The sequence below is a fragment of the Uloborus diversus genome, chromosome 5, assembly GCF_026930045.1.
Source record: "Uloborus diversus isolate 005 chromosome 5, Udiv.v.3.1, whole genome shotgun sequence".
Lineage (NCBI taxonomy): Eukaryota > Metazoa > Arthropoda > Arachnida > Araneae > Uloboridae > Uloborus > Uloborus diversus.
In genome coordinates this window covers 157,142,071-157,164,184 of record NC_072735.1, presented here as the reverse complement: position 1 = coordinate 157,164,184, position 22,114 = coordinate 157,142,071, and the positions used below count along the sequence as shown (strand labels likewise).

The 22,114-nt window shown below is 36.0% G+C and overlaps 1 protein-coding gene across 1 annotated transcript in view; it reads right to left on the bottom strand.

Annotated features, from left to right (window-relative positions):
* The window catches only part of LOC129223217 (tight junction protein ZO-1-like), a 619,137-nt gene extending 598,580 nt beyond the window's left edge, over positions 1-20,557 (bottom strand). The window contains exon 1 of the mRNA XM_054857781.1: positions 20,281-20,557. Coding sequence (XP_054713756.1) covers positions 20,281-20,557 — 277 coding nt within the window. The remainder of the gene's footprint in view (positions 1-20,280) is intronic.
* Between the last annotated feature and the right edge of the window lie 1,557 nt (positions 20,558-22,114).

Sequence of the window (22,114 nt, the reverse complement as noted above, 5' to 3'; positions counted from 1 at the left end):
CGTTTTACTTCTTTATTTATTTAAATGGAATTGATAACAATTGCAATCCTTTACTGTTTTCGTATTTTCCCCCTCCAAAATGAATTTCATTCCTCGAAATACTATAGCAAGAATTATTTCCAAGCCATGAAAAAAATAAATAAATAAATAACCCTAGCTATATCTCTGACACCGAGTAATATTCTAGAGGCTGTTTCGCACACGTTCAGCAGAAAAGCAATTTTTAATTTAATTAATAAGCTAGCTACCGGAAACCACGAGTTCTAAGAAGTGAACTGAATTATTTCATTTCACTCATTCCCATCATGCGTAAATCTTGAAGTAATGGACATGCATTCTTGGCAGCACAAAGAAAACAGGCATAGGTTTCTTTCTTTTTTTTCTTATTTCAGTCATCCTGTGTGTGTGTGTGTTTATTGTGTGCCTGTGCTAGGGGAGTGATTCTCAGCCGCTGGTTTGAAACTTGCCCAGTTCTTGAAAATTTCGACTTACTTAAAACAAAAACAAATTGTCAATTAGAAAAAACAAAAAGTGTAAAAAACAAAACTCCTACTTGGAGAAAAAAAAGTTATAAGAACATCTTGGTAATAATGTGCGAAATGTCTTCTAAGAGTTTCTCAACCAATCGCGTTTTAATGATGAGACTTTATGGAAGTGGGAAACCTAGTGGTTAGGGCGATGAACTCAAGATCAGAGGACCCGGGTATCTCATTGAGTGCACGCGGGGTAAGTGCTTAAAATCTGTGGGGCCGAAAGTTCTGTCTGTGGGTTGTTCAGCAATTACCACGGATACAGGAGACTGGAAGACCCCTCCCCCCTTTTTTAGCTCGTGTCCAAAGTATGGAAGTGGAAACGACCGATGGCGCCATCTATCGATGGCTAAGTCAGTTATCGCCGTTCTGTGTTCGAGGAAATGATGGCCTATCTACTAGGCGCCCCTTCACAAATGACCATCCATTTTGTGGCGTTAAAAGGCAAAGTGCCCCGACATTTGCAAACAGCAACACAACTACAGCTTGATTTTCACGAAAATCCAAAATGTTCAGCGGTGACAACTCACGTCATCTTGGAAGCCAATTCACATTGGCAAAAAAAAAGGGGGGGGGTTCGTTTTATTCTGGAAAAAATTTTTGCATAAAACTTTATTTTGAACCACGAATTATGTACAGAGAATCGCACAGTCCAAACTATTTTCTCACTTCTGGCGCGAATCAACAAACACGAAACCGTCATTTAATTCAAGAAGTTAATAGAATACTCCAACAAAATTATATGCAACGTGATGCAATGTGAAAAAAAAAAAAGTTGAAGAACAGAATTACGGTCTTCGAAATCACAGTTCGAGATACGGTAACAATTGTCACTCGAATATTTATGCACCGGTGCAAACGTAGCCGAGTCGGTCAATCATTCTGCCAACTCGACAACAACGGCACGTGCCTCCGATGTCAATCCGAGATTTTCCGATAAAAACGATGTAGGAACAAAACCTCTACCAAACGAAGCGTAGAAATCTTTTCCATCGTAGAGCAGAAAGGTGTCTATTATAGGCATCACTATCTAAAGGTTAATCCTTTTGTACTACCAAGCGGCGCATGGCGAAGAAAATGGATACAACATACTGGCTTACAGAACTAGTACCTTGTATCCATCACTGTTTCTATATCTTTCATAGGAATTCTCTGGGCTTATCAAAAGAAGTTGTGAGCAATTAACACTAAAAACAAATTAGCATCAGAGTCTATCAAGGGCCTTCTGAATGCCAACATTTTTTTAATGACATCCTTTGCATTGCTGCTTGAAATACAGCAATCATGCAGCGAGAAAAAAAATGTTGGCATGCGGCCAGGGCCGGGCCGTCTCTATGTGCAAGGTCGTGCGTGCACAACGGTGCCAGAGCCAAAAAGGCGCTGAGCTCTACCGATCAAAAATTCTCAAATGAAGAGAAAGTAAAATCTAACCAAAAAGTAAAATAGAATTTTTCATTTTATCTAATGGAGGCAGTGAAATTATACTGTTCATTCAAGCAATTAATCCGCATCGCTGAGAATCTAAAAGGAAAAATTGACTTGTTTGTCTGAACAAGCTATTCAAAAGCACTATCTTACACTGAAAACAAATGACTTTAATTAGCTTACATTAGTATTTTCCTTTTTGATTTGGAGCCGTGAATGCTATTTCGGTACGTCTGTATTACACAAGGTTGAGCATACGAGGAGCAAGAAATTTGCTTATCCCCATTTCGGTTCTTGCGGTGAATATCTTGTTATCTTGTATTATAATTTGTGCAATCATAGCTCTTTTGTGACTTTTAATTTCGTTGTAATTCCACTGCTTCATATTATCATACGTAAAAAAAATATGGTAGGTTTGCATAGTACTACTAAGATGTACGTATTATTTATACATTGTGGACAATAATTTAGGTTAATCTTTTAGTTCCGAAAAGAAACGAGTTAACCATATATACTCGATTCTCCTCCCTTCATTTATTCCTTTAACTATTTGTGCACTAAATAAAAAAAAAACTTTGAAGAGACTATGTATTTGTTTTTGACCTTAAATTCAATGCCATTTGTAATGGTTCCGTATTTTAGAATTTTTAATTTTACCAAAATGGTTTTAGTTTTAGATTTTAAGGGGAAATATCTTCTACTTCCATTTAGAAATCGATTCAGTACTCTGTTGTCAAGTTTTGACAGGCATAACACTTTGAACTTTCATTATTTATCAGTTAGAGAGACATTTAGAGCGGTATTCATTTTGACATTTAAAATATTTTCTTTTTCCAAAAACGCTTTAGCATATCAAAGGCAGAGTTCGTCAAACCGGAAACAGCCTGAAAAAGCCCACCCGATTTTTTTTTCGAGCAGGCATACTTGAAGAATACCACTATCTCGGTAAAGTGGGTTTTTCACAATTTTCCAAATTTTGAAACATTTTCTTCAGAAACAAACTAAATATTGATCAATGTTAAGTCCAGAAATAGACACCTTGCCTTCAGGACAGTATATTAAATATTAGAGATTTGAGATGCATACTAGCAAGCAATAATTTTTTCGATCACATTCTAATTTTTTTTTTTTTTTTAATTGTTGGGGTAAAATGCTTTGATTAACTGGCAATCTCTTTTTTTTAATGGCAGATCAATGCAAGGTTTCCAAGAGAAAAAGTCAGATTCCAAAAGCCAATTTCAATCACCCCTCCCTTACATCCGCCCATATTCGAAATAACTTCGAGATATGAAGTAGAAACGTACAGTGTTCCAAAATTGAAAATGTACAGATTGTTTTTCTTTTAATAAATTATATGCCAAACGTATTTTTGTCCATATTACGTTTGTCTACAAAACCTGACCCCAAGAGTTCACTATATTTTGCTTGAACGCTACAGCATAAAGGCGCTCAAAAGACATTTGCACGATGGCGCCGTTAAGGCTTGGCGCGGCCCTGGATGCAGCACTCCTTTGCGACGATTGACGCCAAGCACTGATCAGCACCATTTCCAATCAGACTCCCTCAATTTACCAATTTTTAATTGATTTCAAGCTTCAATTCAGCCAGTTCTTCTTATCCTCTGGTCCGTGAACCACTAGTGGTTAGCGAACATTTTTCTTGGGGCAAGTGAACTGCTAGTGAAAATTAATCTATGGGTGATTTTCTAAATAGGACTTTTAAAAAAACAAAATAAAATCTTAAAGTGACATTTCACGGTATTTTTGACATTTATGTAGAGTCTGTAACGTGACCTTTTTTGCCATAACTTTTTGATTTACTGTTTGATTAGCATATTATTTTATTTTGAGCTTTTCCTACCAACAAACCAACTCAAATTAAAATAACATGCTAATCAAACGGTAAATTAAAAAGTTATGGCAAAAAAGGTCACGTTACGGACTCTACATAAATGTCAAAAATACCGTGAAATGCCCCTAAAACATTATCGTTAATAAAATTTATGAAGAAAATGGGATTTGTTAATAAAGCTTGATTTGTTGTCAGTAGAGCTAAATATTTTTTTCATTTAAAAAAAATAATAATAATTTTTCCTTAGTCATTCATCATTGGCATGTACAAGAAAATCCATGCTGATGACAAACTTGAACTTAAATGAGATTTTTAACTTAACAATAATTACAAAACAAAATTCCTTTCCGTGGCATTTAAAGATACCAAAGTTACATGCAAATCAGTAAAATAAAAATTAATTAAATACAAATTTATTGTGAAAATTACCGTTCATTCTAATGACATAGCATTGGTGCACTCGTCTAATTTTTTACTGTTATTCCCAAAATACCGCAAGTGCTTCTATTTGACCACTAACCAAAAATGGTTACCTGTTGCCAAGGAGAAACTTGTGTTTTTAGACTGTTGTTTGCAAAAATGAAATTCGGGTAAATAACTAATGGGATCATTTCCAAAAATTTAAAAAGAATTTTTTTTTTTTTTTTTTTTTCTGAAAGAACATGCATAAAAACATAGGATCTGACCATTTTGTAAATAATTTGACTAAGTTTAAAATTTTTAAAACATTACTTTAATCGGTGTGTTTTCATTTGTTTACGCTTCTGCCGATGACATCGCAAATGATGAAATCCCATTCACAGAGCGCAATATGTAATTCACATTTTTACCTCACGTGCATTGGCAACGACATGGTTGATAGCAAGCGTAGAGTGCAATATTCAATTCGTTCTTGATTATTATAACGTGGAAAACGCGGTAGACAGATGTGACAAAGTGCATTATTTGTGACGTCATAAAGGCGACGCCTTATTTTAAAAATCGGACATTTTAAAAAACTAAATAAAAAATCAAGCGTTGGGAAAATTAAAAAGTTTTTTTCCTCGCTCTATTTTTTTTTTTTTTTTTTTTTTTTTTTTTTTTTTTTTTTTTTTTTTTTTTGCTTATTCTATCGATTTTAGTGACTAAAAGTAGTACTTTTGACTGAAGGAAACAATCTCATTCTTCATTTGCTTTAGAAATGAAATATGGGGGATAAATTTAAGATCTTTTGCCAAGCTTAATAATTTTACATTTTAAAATGAATTTTTTGAATCAATAACCTCTTGAATTCAGTTAAACACAGAATTACTTTTTTGGTCAAAAAATATGTTGCCAGAACTTCAAAAATGTAGACATTATACGAGACGTAGCTGCTGTGGACATCCATGCTAATGACGTTTCATACTTTTGTTCTGTTGTTTTAAGGTGTCTCTCTAATTAAACAACAACGAGCTAGACTTATTCCCGTCGACATGGGAATCTCAAAAATCAAAGGAACATCAACTACGATAAAGTGAGGACAATAAGCAATTCGTGATTGCTCAAAAATAGAAGTAACGTTTCGTTTGTACGACGTTTTTGTTTGCGCGTCAAAACTAAGGGGCCATTCATTAATTACGTATGGGTGCAGAGGGGAGGGAAGTTGAGAAAAATCTCTACATAACCTTACTTGGGAGGAGAGGGGTCAGGCCTATTCTTACGTAATATTTTCCAAGTCGATATTTTATATTAGAAATCGCGCGGTCAAGTGGTTTGGCAGGGATCATATTTGATTTGCTTCTGGAAAGTAAAAAAGTATTAGAATCAGCTGTTTTCACTTGTTTTTAAAAAATGAATAGCGTAAAATATAATAAAAGAATCTCACTGTGTACGGTATGTCTTATTTTTAATTAGTATCGCATCATATACCAAAAAATATTTGTAGAAAAAACATTCAGTCTAGATTCCTTTTAGTTAGGCTTGACCGGGACAGTCCCGGTTTTCAGAGAAAATCCCGGTGTCCCGGCCGGTTTACTGCATGTCCCGGAAAAATATAAATTTGATTACAGATGACCAAAAAAAGTCTAAAAATAATTAACTGGTAAGGATTATCTAGGATTATTACTTTGTCATTTGCAACAATGACTTGAAAAATTAATATCGCGGAATATCTTATGAGGATTTTTACAAGATTAAAAGAAAAAAAGACTTTCTAATAAAAGTCCCTACCAATAAAACGTATATGTAAAATATTGCTCATTTTTTTTATTCCTCATTTAAAGTGTTTCTTCTTACAAAATAACTTGTAGGCAAAACATGTAAGACGCAAAAATTTAAAAATTATCTGCTTGGTGTCATTTTTAACACCCGTTTTAAGTTCAAAATTTAATTAGTAACCATTGACTCATAGCATTCAAAATGTACAGTCCTGTAAAATACTCTAAATTCCAGTCAGGGGTACATACTCTTTGGAATACTCGCAACGCTGGGGGGGGGGGGGGCTGGTGTCCCGGTTGAGCATTTCAGAAATCTGGCAAGCCTACTTTTAGTAAATACTAGCAAAAATACCCGGCGTTGCCTGGGTTAGCAATAATTATGAGATACAATCGTTACTTGCATTTGTTTTCTGTTTTAAGTGAAAGAACTTAAAACACACCTTTTTGACGTGACTTAAAATCTAGCTTCTTCCTTACTCATAAAACTAAAGTAGCAGTTAGTAAAAAGAGCAAAATAGTATTCATTTAGAAACGAAAACACGAAATTTAAGCGTATACAAATTTGAAGAATTTCCGGAATATGAAAATAAACTTCACATGTTTAAAAAGATTTATCAGTTAATACTTATTTTTTTTTTTTTTACATTGAGTCCTACCTTCTCTGTATGTCTATTAAAGAACGAACTGTTTTAAAAAATGTAGCCGCGCGCCCGTGATCCCCCTAAACTTGCTTTAGTTATTTTGGAAAGTCTTAATTATTGTGGGTTCTAGGTGCGATTTAAAATATTACCGAATTTGCGGGAATCGTTTTGGGATACCTTGGATAATGCTCCCCCTCCTTAGTTTGGAAAACGGTATGTTACTAATTTTTGTTAAAGAGATATTGTCGCCATATGCTAAGATACTTTTGGTCACCATAAAATGGCGCTAAACAATTTCATCCGTAATATTTCCAAAATAAGTAGTAAAATTTGGCGATGGTTTGAATTTGTGCACAAAGTCACATTAATGGAAGTTTTTGTGCTGTTTATGGATTTGCCTAATTTAGTTGCTGGATTATTTTACAGTAAAAAAAGTTTTTAAAGATTCTTTGATTGACGATATTTTGTTTACATGGTGAAAGCTGACAAACATTATTACGTAGTCTTTGACTTCAAAAACCGTGACAGTTGAAAAAACTGCTAAATGCATCCGCTACTGAAATTTTTCTGCATAAATTTTGGCGAGGTTTCTGCTGTTAGATTGGATAATGATTAAAAAATCCAATCAGCACAAATAATTTTAAAAAAAACCCATTAATTACACTAAAGTTCCATTTAAATGAAAAATAATCAACCAAATCTATAGTTATTATTAGCCAATCTTGGGGAAAAAACGTTACTTTAAGATTTGACTTGAGAAAAGCCTCAAACAGTCAGACGAAACACAAAAACATTCAACAATTCTAACTATGAACTGAGAGTTGAGATGATACACTAAATAATGAATTGGGTTGAGGAAAACCTTCGAACATGGAACAAAAAAAGCCCATAACTCGTTTTTCATACAACTTAGAACTTTCTAACAGATGCCATCTTCAGCAGAAAAATAAGCGCTTTCGATGGATACATAATTTTAATATGTGCACGTATTTTTTAACCGTCATATTGGGGCATTTATGCGAAAGTTTGGACAAATTAGAATAAAAAAGGAAAATCGGATTTTTATCGAACTGGTCTACAAACCTCCCCAGTACCAAAAAGAACAAACGGTGAAAGTTTCAGCCAAATCTGCCGGGTAGTTTCTGAGATCTTAGGGAACAAATTTACCAAAGTCCATTTTTATATATAAAGATTTCTTTGGACAAAAAAGGTTTGATTTTTTTTAATAATAGTGAATTAAATAACGTAAGATTCGTTACTTTATTATTGGGAAAAACGAAAAGGAATCTTTCGTGAAACAGGGGGGGGGGGGAGGTTTTAAAAACTCTTACTTACCCTTACACGAGGGGAGGGGGGTGGGGCAAAAATTGCCAAAATCGTCCTTGCGTAATTAATGAATGGCCCCCTAGAGCAATTCGCGAAGGCTCAAAAATAGAAGTTACGTTTCGTTTATACGACGCTTTTGTTTTCACATTCGTTTCACTCCGGCCCCTTGAAACGATGCTTTACTGCAAAGCTCCAAGCTGCCTTTTAAAAAACACAATCTCTTACGTTTCAAAAACACCACTCAAGACCCGCTTCAATGAAGAACACTCCACGCTTTAAGTATCAAAACATAAATTACCGAAATTGTTTAATGCTTCAAGCAGACGACTATCTGAAGGAAAACACAACCTCATTTAACAGTCGTCTCGCCTACCCTTGGTAACACACGAACAGGAGGCACACACCTGTCTTTGGTCACGGTACAATGACATCGTAGCAGGTTAGCTCAAATTTTATTGTAAGCTGTCGCAATTTTTATAACACATTTCAAGGAAACTGGTTGCGGTTGAAAGGCATTGTTCTCGTACTGAAAAACGCCGTTTTGACAAATGACAGTTAAAAGCAAATAATAATATTCAAAATAAGAAATCCGTAAAAAGAATCAGTTTATCGCTAAATCAGTTTAAATGGTAAAAAGTTTTTAAAAAAAAGTTGTTGTTTTTTTGGCGGGGGGGGGGGGCAGAAGTTGGAAAATAAATCTATCTCAATGAAATATTTTAAAATCGCAGTTTTAATAGGGCTGCTGGGGTACAAGAGTCAGTCGGAGCCGGGTGTCGAAGGCTTAAAATTTCCACATTCGAAGTCTGTCAAATATAGGAGTCGGACTGATTTTGGGGTAAAGGCAGAGCCTGATTACCGCAGGGGCATGCGGGGCACAGGGCCCTGCTCTTGGATTTCAGGGGGGCCCAAAATCTCCTTAATTTATCATGCTAGTTAAAAATAAATAATGATTTCACTCAGAATCTAGAGTACAATGATGTCATTGATATTTTTTCAAAAGCAAAGACAAGGAAAAAAATCCCTTTATTTGTTGATAAAAATTCCCCTTAAAAAATTGATCTCTTTGCAAATCTCAAAACCACTTCAAGTTCAGTCTAGTCTGCATATACTATTAAAAGTTATATCATAAATACCTAATTTGATATTTACGGTAAACTGGCAAAGTTTAACCCTATCTTATATAATTATCGTATACTATATATCTCTTCTACTTTTGAACGTTGTGATATGATGTTACCACCAAATTTAACATGGTAGTGTTAATACGCAAGTATCGAAATATTTTATAGCTTCAGAATAAGCGGAAATATAGGGGGCGGGGGGAAGGGGGGAGGGACAAAATGAATTTCATGCCCAGGTCTTCAAAAATCTTAGTCGGGCCCTAGGGGAGCCCTGAAATACAAATGAGCCCCATGTCTAATATCAGAATGATTGGGCTCTGTGTAAAGGAGTCGGAGTCGAAACTTTAAAATTCCAGGAATCGGAGTCAAAGCCAGTCATTTTCCCTCTTACCCCGCTTGTCTGGTTTTAATCAACCTTTGGAGGCGTCAGCAGAGACTAACTAGTGAGAGGATTTTCGGAATTCATGTCAAAAATCTCAATTTTAGGGAATGCTTTGGCAGCGTTCATTAGGGAAAGGTGGGTTCCGTCCCCCCCCCCTCCAAAAAAAATCTAAATAAGTTTTAGGCTATCTTTCTTTGGAAACGAAAAGTTCGGGGGCTTTCGCGCAGAAATTTGGATAGCAAAATTTTCGTTTTTCTTCGGTGACTTTAGGGAAAAGAGTCTCCTCCCCAACAATTTCTCGAAATTGCGACTACAAAAACTAACTCTCCGGGAAGAGTTGACCACTTTGAAAATCAAGAAAAATTTCTGAGTTTCAGGGAGAGATGAATTCCGCAAATAGCCCCTTGGCTACGTCCCTGATACAACAAAAGCTTCGTTTACAAATACAGTCGAGCCTGCTTATTGGAATATCGGTTAAAAGAATACCGCATAATGTAATAAATTTTCGAAGTACCGAATCGTTGTAATTTGTCACTTAGATCCCGAATAATGGAATATCCCGCGTATTAGAATAATGTTTCGAGGCAAATTGGCTATTCCATTCAGCGAGTTCGACTGCACCTACCTCCTCCCCCATATAAATTCTTGTTCCAAGAACAGCAATGCGGGAGAAGACGAACCCCGAACCTTCCATTCAGTGCTCCTCCTACAACAGAGCCTACAAGCTACAAGGGAGAGAGCGTTCCCCCAGCTCAACCGTCCCCCTGATCATCTGGAATCTTTCAGAAACTTTCCAACCTCTCCAAACAAATTCCGAAAAGGAATAGTGTCGCGAGTTCCTTGACCTTGTAAACAACCTGAGGTCTGAAAGATCGGCCAGCGCGGAGTCTGCTAGGGCTTACTATAGCTTCGTGTGATGTCAAACGCGCGCACGATTCTCATTGTGACAGATTTTGACTGCGATATATAAAAAAAATTCGACACGACAACTTTCAATGGACCCAATACAGTTACTGATATGGAACCAGGACCCAGCGCTGCGGACTCGGAGGAAAAATGACCAACTACGATTCTTTCACACGCAAAATCAATCCGACTCCGACATCACAAGCACTGCAGAATTGAGGACTTTGAGGGAAAATGACCGACTCCGACTCTTGAAATTTCAAACCTACGACTCCCGACTCCAACTCCTTTATTCCAAAATCCGCCGAATCCGAATCTTTGACTCCGATTCCGAATTCACAGCCCTGTATGGAACGATATATTGCTGTATTGTGCCGAAGGGTGATTTTTATTCTAAAGAATTTTGAACAGAGCAGCGGAGTCGAACTGATTTTGGGTTAATGAGTCGGAGTACGAGTTGGGAGTCAAAGGTTTAAAATTCCAAGAGTCGGAGTCGGTCATTTTCCCTCTAAGTTCGCAACTCTGCCAGTGCTTGCGGAGTCGGATTGACTTTTGGGTGAAAGAGTCCGAGGTCGATTGCTAAAAATTCCCGGAGTCAGAGTAGGAGCAGGCCATTTTTCCTCCGATTCTGAAGTCGATTTTTAATTTTGAAGACAATTTATGGATAATTTGATATGTTTAGGACAAATGATACTTTTCCAAGAAAAAAAGCCTAACAATACAGGATGGAAACCATACAAGAAACTGGGTTCCACGAAGAAAAAATAAAACTTTTTTATTCGGAAAATCGACTGACGATTCGGCAATATTGCAATTTTCTTTTTTTGTAATGATGCCTAATTTCTCTTTTCCCTAGTGGTTTTAGTTTGATGAAGTTGCAGTTTAAGCTTATGCTAGTATTTTTCGTTCGGAAAACCTTGGAGCTCTTTATTCCGTAGAGTTTTTTCTCCAAGCTCAGAGCGATTGGGCTGAAGTGCAACATTCTAGATTTGTCATCAAAGAGTCAAGAAAGGAAAAATGAGGGACTCTACGAGACTACCATTGAGACTAACGCAGAATACAGACCAATTTTGGGCATGTGATGCAACGATTGAAAGATTGAATCCCTTAACCTTTGAAATGACTGAATCCACCGCATCGGAGGAGGGAGAAACTAAGGAAAATGAGAGAAACTACGACAGTACGAAAGGCTACTAATCAGACTAACGCAGATTAGAGACTAAATTTGGGTATGTGACGTGGTGGTGGAAAGATTGAAACCCAAACCTTTGAAATGACTCTGAATCCACCACATCGGGGAGGAGGGGGTCTTAGGGAAAAAACAACAGATAAACTTCACTATATTACCCCTGCAGGGGCGTGCACAGAAATTCTGGGGCCCGTCACAAATGACTTTTACGGCCATATTGACCCTCCATATTGTTTATCCTTACGTCCCCTACAGAAATTTCACCCCTCATTTAGAAAAAAAAAAAACTCGGTCCCCTTCAGGCTCGGGCCCGGGCCCAACAGGTGTGTGTGTGTTCCTACTCTGCCCCCCTCCCCCCACCTAAACCCTGTGCACGCCTCTGGTTCTATGACATTATGAGACGTCGATAACAAAACAATGTTTGAAAATAGATACTGTGAGTCAGAAACATGGTGGGCTTTGGTGGTCCCATTGGTTAGGCTTCGGGACGGTCACAGTGTCAAGGATTCGATACTGACTGGGCGAAGCGAAGACCCTCAGCATACGCTAATAGTGTAGCAAGTATCCAAGCAGGGTCGCACCGAATTTTACTCGCAAAATTCTCTCAGTTTAAATTCAGTTCAGTCAGGCAGGCAGAATTTCTCCGTTTATCGGATGAAACTTTAAAATTTACCGAATGATACAACATGAACACTACCTACCTGTAATGAGAAGATTAAACGAGCTGATGTGTGCATCACATGACTTCCTTTTACTCTAATTTAAAGATAATAGTGCCTCGGAGTGAGGAAAAAAAACACTTAAAATACTTTCATTCCAAGTCTGTTGCGAACTGAAGCAAAGAAAACATTTTATACAGATAAATTTTCCTACCATTGGCAGTTTTAATGAGATTCAATGGTTAACTCTCATATAGCCAAACTGAAACCAGATTTTAAAAAAAAACGCCAAATCCGTCACCAAGTTGGCGACAAAACTTGGCGATATATTGCCAAGTGTTTGCCAAGTTATAGCACCGCTTGAGTTTACATTGAAATTAACAATGATTTTACCCCAAAAAGGTGTAAAAGACTCCCTTTGGAACATCCGAATGCAACCAAAAGAGAAGATACACAACTAGACCCCACTTGGAGTCTATGTGCCAAATTTCAATTTTCTAGGACATACCGTTCTTGAGTTATGCGAGATACATACATACATACGTACATACGGACGTCAAGAGAAAACTCGTTGTAATTTACTCAGGGATCGTCAAAATGGATTCTTCGGGTGTCTATACGTTCTTAGGCATGTATCCACGTGTGGTCGGGTTGAAAAAAAAAATCAATATTCATTCGGGGGCGAGTAAAATGGAAATGAAGGCCGATTTTTGAGTGAAAATTTTTTTGCGAGTATAATACTTTCTTTTTTGTAAAAGGAAGTAAAAATACATAATACAGTAAACTCCTGATTATCGGCGGTCGGCTTATCCGCGGGTCGATTTTTTTTTTTTTTTTTTTTTTTTGAAATTTCTAATTGTGATGTTGTTCGCTTTTAGATTTTACATGTATTTTTTACATTCAATGTTAGTAGATGCAATGTAGCAACGTTTTTAGCTATAATTTAAATGAATGTGTGAGTGTCATTAATATTTTTTATCTATTGCATACACTAAGTATCGTTTTTTACCTATCATTCGGATTGTCCGCGGTTAACCGTGCCACCCTATTCCACGGATAATCGGGAGTTTACTGTATTACAATTCCGTCCCCAGATTTATCGAATCGTTAGCTAAAAATTGTCGAATAAGGACATCTTTGGCAGGTAACAGAGACTTTTCGTGACCTCAAGACGGCCTTATCTCCAATTTCTCATTAGAAATCAATAATTTAGGATGTGCTGGATTGGAGGTTACGCGGCTTTTGGGTCAAAATTAAAAAATGCTTAACTGTCTCTGGGGATTTTACTATATCTACCTCTGTAGTTGGCACGGCATGGATTACCTTGTGGTGTCAAGTACACAGCATTGTATTCAGAATCAGGGGCGGGGGAGCAAACGGGGGTCACGGGAGGTCAGTGTGACCTTTCAAATATTTTCCTTATCCGGCAAATCTTGTTTTCGGCAACATTGAGGACATTGTTGCAACACTGCAAGTTTTAAGTGGGCGAATGTCAATTTCAAGGGATGTACTTTTGTGTGACCGAATTTTATCATTCGGGGCAAAATTTGGAATTCCATTCGGCCAATTGAGAATTTCCACCCTCCCAAAATATTTTATTCGCGCGCCCCTGTATAGAATACTGTTGCACGTTACAGAAAAGGCCAAATTTTCCCACATAACATACATATTTACTACATATTTGTACTTAAAAGCACGCTGACAAATCTTTTTCAAAAAAAAAACAGTGAGATTTCAAGGAACGCAGAAATAAGCTGTGAATAACAATAACATCCTATAGATAAAATCATTGGGAAGAGATATAATGGAGGGAGTGAAGACTTTCATTCGTGAAGCCCAGACCCCAAGTCACGTGGCATATTTTAAATTAAAGCATTGGAAGAAATAAGGTTTCTTTCCCTTGTTCCACGCAGAACGTGCCAACCATTCGTCGCTGATGAGTCACGTGACTTGGGGTCTTTGGGTCATCTTTTGCTAAGCCTATGATTGGATCTGCTCCCTCCATTTATTCCTGTTCTAAGGATAAAACAGCAAATCATCAGCTCTTTTTTTATTTATTTTTTAATCAGTTTAAAAATAACAACTGGAAATGATTTGAGCCCACATAAACATCCAGGACCTTTTAAAAATAGCGCCTTTTAACAGCGAGCAAAAGCGACACCGCTTGCACAAATAAGAATTTGAATTTCAAATGTATTCCAGTTCCCACCATCCCATTGTCGCGCACGGAATACTAAGCAGCTGTCTCTGAGAAAGAGGGAATAAGAAAACAAAAGGCCAGTTACGCATTAAGGTAAGGAAGCAATAAAAAAGATAAAAGCAGCGGTTAGACCAGAAAAGTCAAGAACCTTTCAAATCCGAGCCACGATATCACTTCGCTCGCCGATATCAAATTAATGCACTTTTATTACGGTATAAGAAATTTTTTTTTAATAAAATCAATACAAGTTGATAGAATGGTTAAGGAGCTGTTCTCTCAACTAGGACTCGTATTTTTTGGTCTGAACTTTGAGCTTTTTGTTCATGCGAAGTATGTTTTCTGCAGAAAAAAGAAATTAATACAGTAGACCCTCGTTTTACGCGGTTTAGGAGTTGGCACTTTTATTTTATTTTACGCGGATGATTTTCGGTTTTTCGCGGATGCGGCAATGCAAACAGATAATCCCCCCCCCCTTTTGAAAATCCAAATGCCTAAAGATTGTAGATTACACATAATAAACTGCATTTTGGTGTGCTCATAATCGAGCTTGGGCCACCTGAAACATTTTATGCGATTGGTTCCAGAGCTCTTTCCAGAAGTTCACACAGTTCAGAACTCACTGGAAGAAGAACTTTTAGGAGTGAAAAAGGAGGATAAAACTAACGAGGATACAGACACCCGGTGACGCACAACCAAAAACGTTCAAATTTAAAATTTTGAGCCATTCCTCGACAATAGAAATGATCTTCCTGATTTGTTAGTGAAGGAAGATTCTATCATTGAAATGACGCAAGTGATCATGGGTGCGTTAATGCTCTGCAAAGAACTAGAGAAAAATTCTTAATGACTGCCAAAATATCACAGCCAGCTCCTTTTTATATACAGAGCACGAAATTAATTTATGTTTTCTTTACATATGCAGTGCATAGAAATCGATATAAGTACACATAGAATGAAGAATTATTTTTATCAACGGAACGTAACACCTATTTTAACACTAATATTAAGTCTTAATTTACGCGGTCGCGCGACATTTCCGTGGAATATAACCCCCACGTAAAACGAGGGTCTACTGTGTATTAGAGCTATAAAGTATACAGTAAACCTTCCTTTATACGGACCCAATTAAACTGGATTTCGCTAAATTCGGACAGCCATTTGGCATTAAGTACATACTGTGTAAATAAATGGCGAGTAAGCGCAGCAACGTATTTGTGTAGTCCGTATTCTGAATTTTTGTAATTTTCTCTGTTGCAGTTTAATATTCTACTAGCTGCGTCGCCCGGCGTTGCACGGCCCATCCGAAAATAAAAGTTCTGTCAAGTGACGCCTGTTATAAGACAAAAACAACACAGTGTAAAAATTTTCCGTCAGAATAATGGCAACAGTTCCTAAAGATCCCGTAAAAATGTGGACCTAACCCCCAAAAAGTTCCCATTCAAATGAGAACACTTCCTAAATAAAGTTTACACTCCCCAAAATCAAAATACCCGAGTGACCCCATGAGTAAGGACTGGGATAGATATAGATAAAAGGATCATTTGAGTAAATGAAACAGTCTCATAATAGCGTCAACAGGCCTTTTGAATTCTCATAATAATTATGGCAACGCCCCCCCCCCCCCCCCCGTACAAACTCGACATTAGTCCCTAAAAGCACTTTATTGAGTGAGGACAAGAGTCCTTAAAGATCTGAGAATAAGGACTACAATTCCCATTAGAAAAAAAAATATTCCTTTAAGTTCTTTAATACGATAAGGGCATTTGTTTCTAAATATCCCTGTTAGAATAAGGATTTTCAATTGTTAGAATAAGAAAAGTTTTCAATCACAACGTCAACAAACTCTCAAAAAAAATCTGGATAAGCAAAATATAGTACTAAGAACCCCTTTCAGAATGAGAAAAAAAAATCAAAATAACAGCAACGTTCTCTCGTTTAATCCTAATCAGAGTTGGAATACTAGCTTCAAAAAATGTCTCTTTGAATAAATTCTCTAAAAGTCTCCATTAGAATAACCACGTTAATCCATCAAAATCCATATCAGCTTAAGCAATTCTTAAATAACGCTAACGGCAAATCTAAAAGTGCCGATTTAATTTAAGTGAATAGTAAAAGTCTCCATCAATACTACTGAAATCTTGAATTATGAATCGAATTATCTTCTACCGGCAGTACAAAAAAAAAGTAAATCGCGGGAAAATAACCAAAAAGGGGGGAAATTTAAATTTTCCGATAACACAGAAAAAGCCTCAAAGCAAAAGCAAGAATTTTATTTGTTCACAGTCGAGAAAAAAATGGCAAGAGATTTTCCTTCTCAATGACTTTATGCATGCTAATTAAAACGGAGCTCGGTGCAAACGACGGTGTTTCATTAGGTTTGGCCAAATATCATTACTTTCAAGTTCATTTAAAATGCGTAAATTTGCTTTTCGATATATATCGCTCACTCTTTTCAAAAACGTAATATTTCAAAAATTAGCGATTTTGAGTAATGCTTTTTTTTTTTTTTTTTGAACTTTCATAAATGAGTAGCATATGTCTGCAAGACCAGAATTTCTGTGACTTAATATTTCGCCGCAGAGAGCAAAAGTGTCGCATTTGCATTTTTCAGTATTTTCGGAATGTTCTTTTCAAAAATGTCACATCTTGGGTTGTGCTTGATAAATAATCCAATAGGCATGAAACATCTGTGTGGTTTAGTTAAAGCTAATATTATTTATTCTGAAAACAGTATGGCGCAAAAATAAAAAACATTTTTCATTCTGAATTTTTAATCAAGAACGCACATTTGCATTTATGTCGGTACTGTCGGCTCGGCAATTTTGAGATTTTGCAAATGGTATCTTTGAAATTTAGTTGCAAGAACGTCATAAATGAAAAGCAACTTCCACTTTTTACATTTATCCTTCATAAAACAAGAAGAAACATCAGATTTTCTTAAAAACGACTTTATGTGTAAGAAAGTTCGATCAGTGACTTGAAAAAAAAGTTTTACTACCTACATGATATCTTACTTTTAATTTTTAATCGCTCTCCTGATAAATCACGTTTTTTGAGACATGACATTGTTGAAAGGAGTGAGCGATATGACTAAAACTTTAAAACAAAAGCCTTATTTAATCGATTAAATTAACAAACACATTTTTCTTAATTGAATAAATTAAATTAAAATTACCACATTATGCAGAATTTGCTAGTGCAATTGTACATTTTTGAAGGAAGCCCCCAACAGGGCGACTACCGACTACCATTTTAGAGGAGGTGGTCATGCTACAGAATAACTCTCCCCCCCCCCCCCCATGAACGAACCTACGGATTGGGATATGGAACATTTTTAAAACTGCATGGATGTCAATAAAAAGCACGAAATTAACGAAGAATAAGGCCCCTAACAGGAATAAACATAACAAATTAATTTCATAGGCGATGAAAAGAAGTAGTATTTAAAATATTTACTTTCAAAATTAATTAATGAATTGAAAAAACTAAAATGGCTTACATTTGATTCATAAATGTTAGAATACAATGTGGACGGATACCGCCGGGAAGCAATACAAACATTCTTTTTTATGCAGTTTTTAATTCTCAGTTGATTCTTCTCAGGGTTCGAAAATATGATATTTTCGAAAAAAAAAACGATATTTTGATATGTAATGTAATGACTGTAATGTGTTACTCACAGAGTCGAAAAATATTATGATATTTTTGAAATTATCGATTATATCTGATATTTTGATACATCGGATATTTTTATATGTATCCAATATTTTCAATTAGCGCAAACTTAAGTCTTCAAATAGTAAATGCACATCCTCAAATCACTCTTTATTTTCTTATATTATAATTACATTATGTAGACTTAAAATTAATGTTTCTTTCCTTATTTACATCTAATATTTCATTTTACATTTTTTATCAATTTTAATGGCGTTAATTTAGCATTAGCTATTTTATTCATTTTGCCATCGTCAGCTACTTTTAGTTATGATTCAGAAATAAAAAATATGCATTAATCGGTGCACAGTCGTAAGACATTTTCTTTTCTTTCTGACCAGTGTTTAATATTTAATTAGGCACTTTTAATATAAATTAAAACTGTTACATTACTAATAGTTTTATGAATATAAAATGAAAAAGGAATATTATATTAATTTGTTATATTAATAATGTATTAATACATCATAAAAATATAGTACATAACTTTTTGGATATTTGTAATAAAAAATGAACAATGGTGCTATGATTAATTCCATTTTTGCATTAAAAATACCGTCGTTGAAAAAATAAATATCGAAAATATTTATTTTTTCAACGACGGTATTTTTAATGCAAAAATGAAATTAATCATAGCAACATTGTTCATTTTTTATGTTTCAAAATAAATATCGGATATACATCGTGATATGTATCAATTGATATATATCGGCGAACCCTGATTTTTTTATAAGGACAGAAAAGGGGCGGGGTCATGAAACACTACGCCAACGCAATTGAAATTTTTTGGAGGTCTTAATCTCTTTGAGGAGGGGTAGGATATCACTACGAAGAAAACAGTTAGCACCAATTTACATTCAAGTGATAAAAAATAATACCGCATAATAAAAGAAGCTTCTCTAGATCCCACACAACTAAAACAAATTTAATATCTCATGGATTTAAACAATGAAGTCACCACATTGGAACATTTTCCGTTATTATTATTTAGGTTGAAAATACGATTCAGGAAAAGAAATAAAATTCAGGGCAGTCAAACATACAAGTGGGGGTATAATAATTTAAAAGATATAGAAAATGGAATCAAATATTGAAAGGGGCGGGGGCGCAGCCAGAGGGTCCTCATGGTGCTGTAGGTTATGTATATTCACAAAATAGTTGTACTCATTCATAGAGTACATCCCCCCCCCTTCCACCAAGAAAGGTGCACCCATTTAAATGCTCCAGGTGCCACCCCCCCCCCCTCATAAAACCAAAAGATCCCTTACACAATCCCTCTAAAAATTGCACCGTTTGCGATCCCTTCCTCACAAGCCTCTCATTTAGGGGGTCAAGGAGTCAATTGCCCCCCCCCCCCCCCGCTTCCTTTGGAAGCAAAATGTATAATAAGAAAGTGGACGTGGTTTTTCGGAATTTGGAGACAATTTATATTGAAAATATACTCTTTGCCCCACCCCCCTGAAAAAATTCGTAATGTTGGGCTTCAGCTCCCCCTCCTCCCCTCATGGGCATCTCACAGACACATACGTCAGTTTAAATTTTACTGCGGAGAGACAAAAGTAACATATTCAATGCATGGATGTAAAAATACAACAAAATACAGTGATAAAAATACATGACATTTTCGTAGTCAGGCGAAGCAATTGCATTGTCTCGTAAATAATGTGAATAGTTGTACAAGGAAAAATAAATGTTCCGACAAAAAATTTCACACGATAAAAACACTACAAAATCATGCAACATAAAAAAATTTAAAACTTTTAAACACAAAAAAATAATAAAAATCGTCTTACAACAGTGTTTTGAATTGTAAATTCTACAAATCAAATACAAAAAATATTTTTTAAAAAAGAAAAAGTTATTTCTTTAAAGACAGTTTTTCCATAACACTTTTCCTGAAACGATTCATTTATAAATAAAACCTTGCATCACAATTTGTGGTCCCACTAAAAAAATTTTTAATTTGAGAGTTGCAGATTCCAATATAAGAAACTAAGAAACCAAGACAACCATGTAAACAGCCCGAACACGTGTGCGAGTTTTTGTAACGAAGCCAACACCTGATTTTCGCGCCAAAAAAAAAGCATAATGTACATTTTTTACCTATGCAACAAATTATCTCAACCTCATTATGCATATATAGAATACATCTCACTTACCCGCTATATCCAGGGCAAACTTCGTTAGAAGATGAGGGCACACACTTTCCAAAGATAAACACAGATCTTGAAAAGCGGAGTATCCTTTGCGCGAAATTAAACTAACAATTCCATCTGTGATTTTCGAAGAAGAATTAGCTTCTTCGAGGTGCCTCTTCTCTTCGGAAGTTATCACACCTGCATTTTCCAGTTTTTGAATTAATATTGAAGTATCTAAATCATTAAAATCATTCTTATGTCGCTCCAGTAATCGACCTACACTTGTCAACCCCGCCATTTTGAAACAAACTTTTCTGGATGAAAAGAAAACAACAACGGCTACGCCATCTATTGCTTGCAGTGCAAACTATTAAAATAGTCTGGTGAAATATCAATTTTCAGTTGCAAAAAGCCTAAATCCCACAATTTTTAATGATTAATTAATTTTTTTTACGATATCGTTTGTAAGATGATGTACATAAAATTATAAAAGAAGCTGCAATTTAATATTTTAATACGAAATTTTTAATTGTTCTGAAATCCATCCACTCTCACTTTTCCCCTCCCTAAGAGCAGCAGAGGTGTGCACAGAAAATTTTGGGGCCCGTCACAAATGACTGTCCCGGGCCCCCTCCATATTATTACGGGTGAAATATTTCCCCTATATTTCACCCGTAATTTTAAAAATATTGGGTCCACTTCGGACTCGGGCCTGGGGCAACAGGTGTCCCTTCTCCTCCCCCCCCCTTGGGCACGCCCCTGAGGAGCAGTGGAGCAACAAGAAGATGTTGAGGAGGGAGGGCATCCCTCCCTCCAGCCAGAGCCCTTCGTTTTAGCATTTATTGCCGATCCTAATGTAGTAGTTTATGTATATGAAAGGGTTTTAGCGTCAAACAAGAGCAGAGCTACATAGTATTTCCTTTACTTTAAGATATTTTAATTATAAAATAAATAAATAAAATTTGTCTGTAGCATGGGCGGAGTTGAGGGGGGGCTTAAGGGGGCTAAGCCCCCCCAGACAATCTATTAGCCCCCCCAAACGGAAAATAAGAGTATCAAGCGAGGTTAAAAGATTTTTTTTTAATATATGTATGTCTAAAACAAATTATTTTCGCTCTTCCAAAAATTTTTTTTAACAGTTAAGATTCATTTTTGTTCATCAAACACTCTGCGAGACTTTTCCTCTTTCACTTAAGGTATACTCTTCTTATTTCTTTCATAGTGCATCCATTACGGATATCGAACGGTGCTGCCTACCGAATTATTTTGCTGGAATACAAAGTAATGCACGAGCGGAATTTAATTAGACCAGACTCTTTTATTTTTAGCCCCCTCCCCTCCCCCACCAAAAGGAATCTACAAGACCCCATACACCCACTTATTTATCTTACTGCTTATTCCCTCTTCCTCTCAAAGTTACGACTTTCACGGAACCCCTTAAATGATTTGCGTAGTTCTTAATATTGAAAAGAAACTTTTTTTTTACTGCTACAGGTGCATACTGCTACAGTGGCATTGTAGCAGTTAAAAAAATCCAATATTTTATCATTTGTTATTGAAATTATGAAAAAAAAATATTCCGATTGTTTCATCGTTTTTTTTTTTTTTTTTTTGACTCGGGACCAAGACCGTGTAATAAATCTTGGAAATTTCCATTTTACGGGCCAATTCGTTCAAAACTGTTTGTTTTTAGTGGGTTTTCTCAAGCACGATCACGTCTTTCAGAGATAAAAGAAAACAAATGACATGTTTTGGTTTGTTATTTTCCCTTTTCTATTTGACTGCTCAAATGTAGATTCCACATTTATTAATAACGCCTGCCCAGCTTGGACAACTCCTTCAAAGGCAGTGCTAA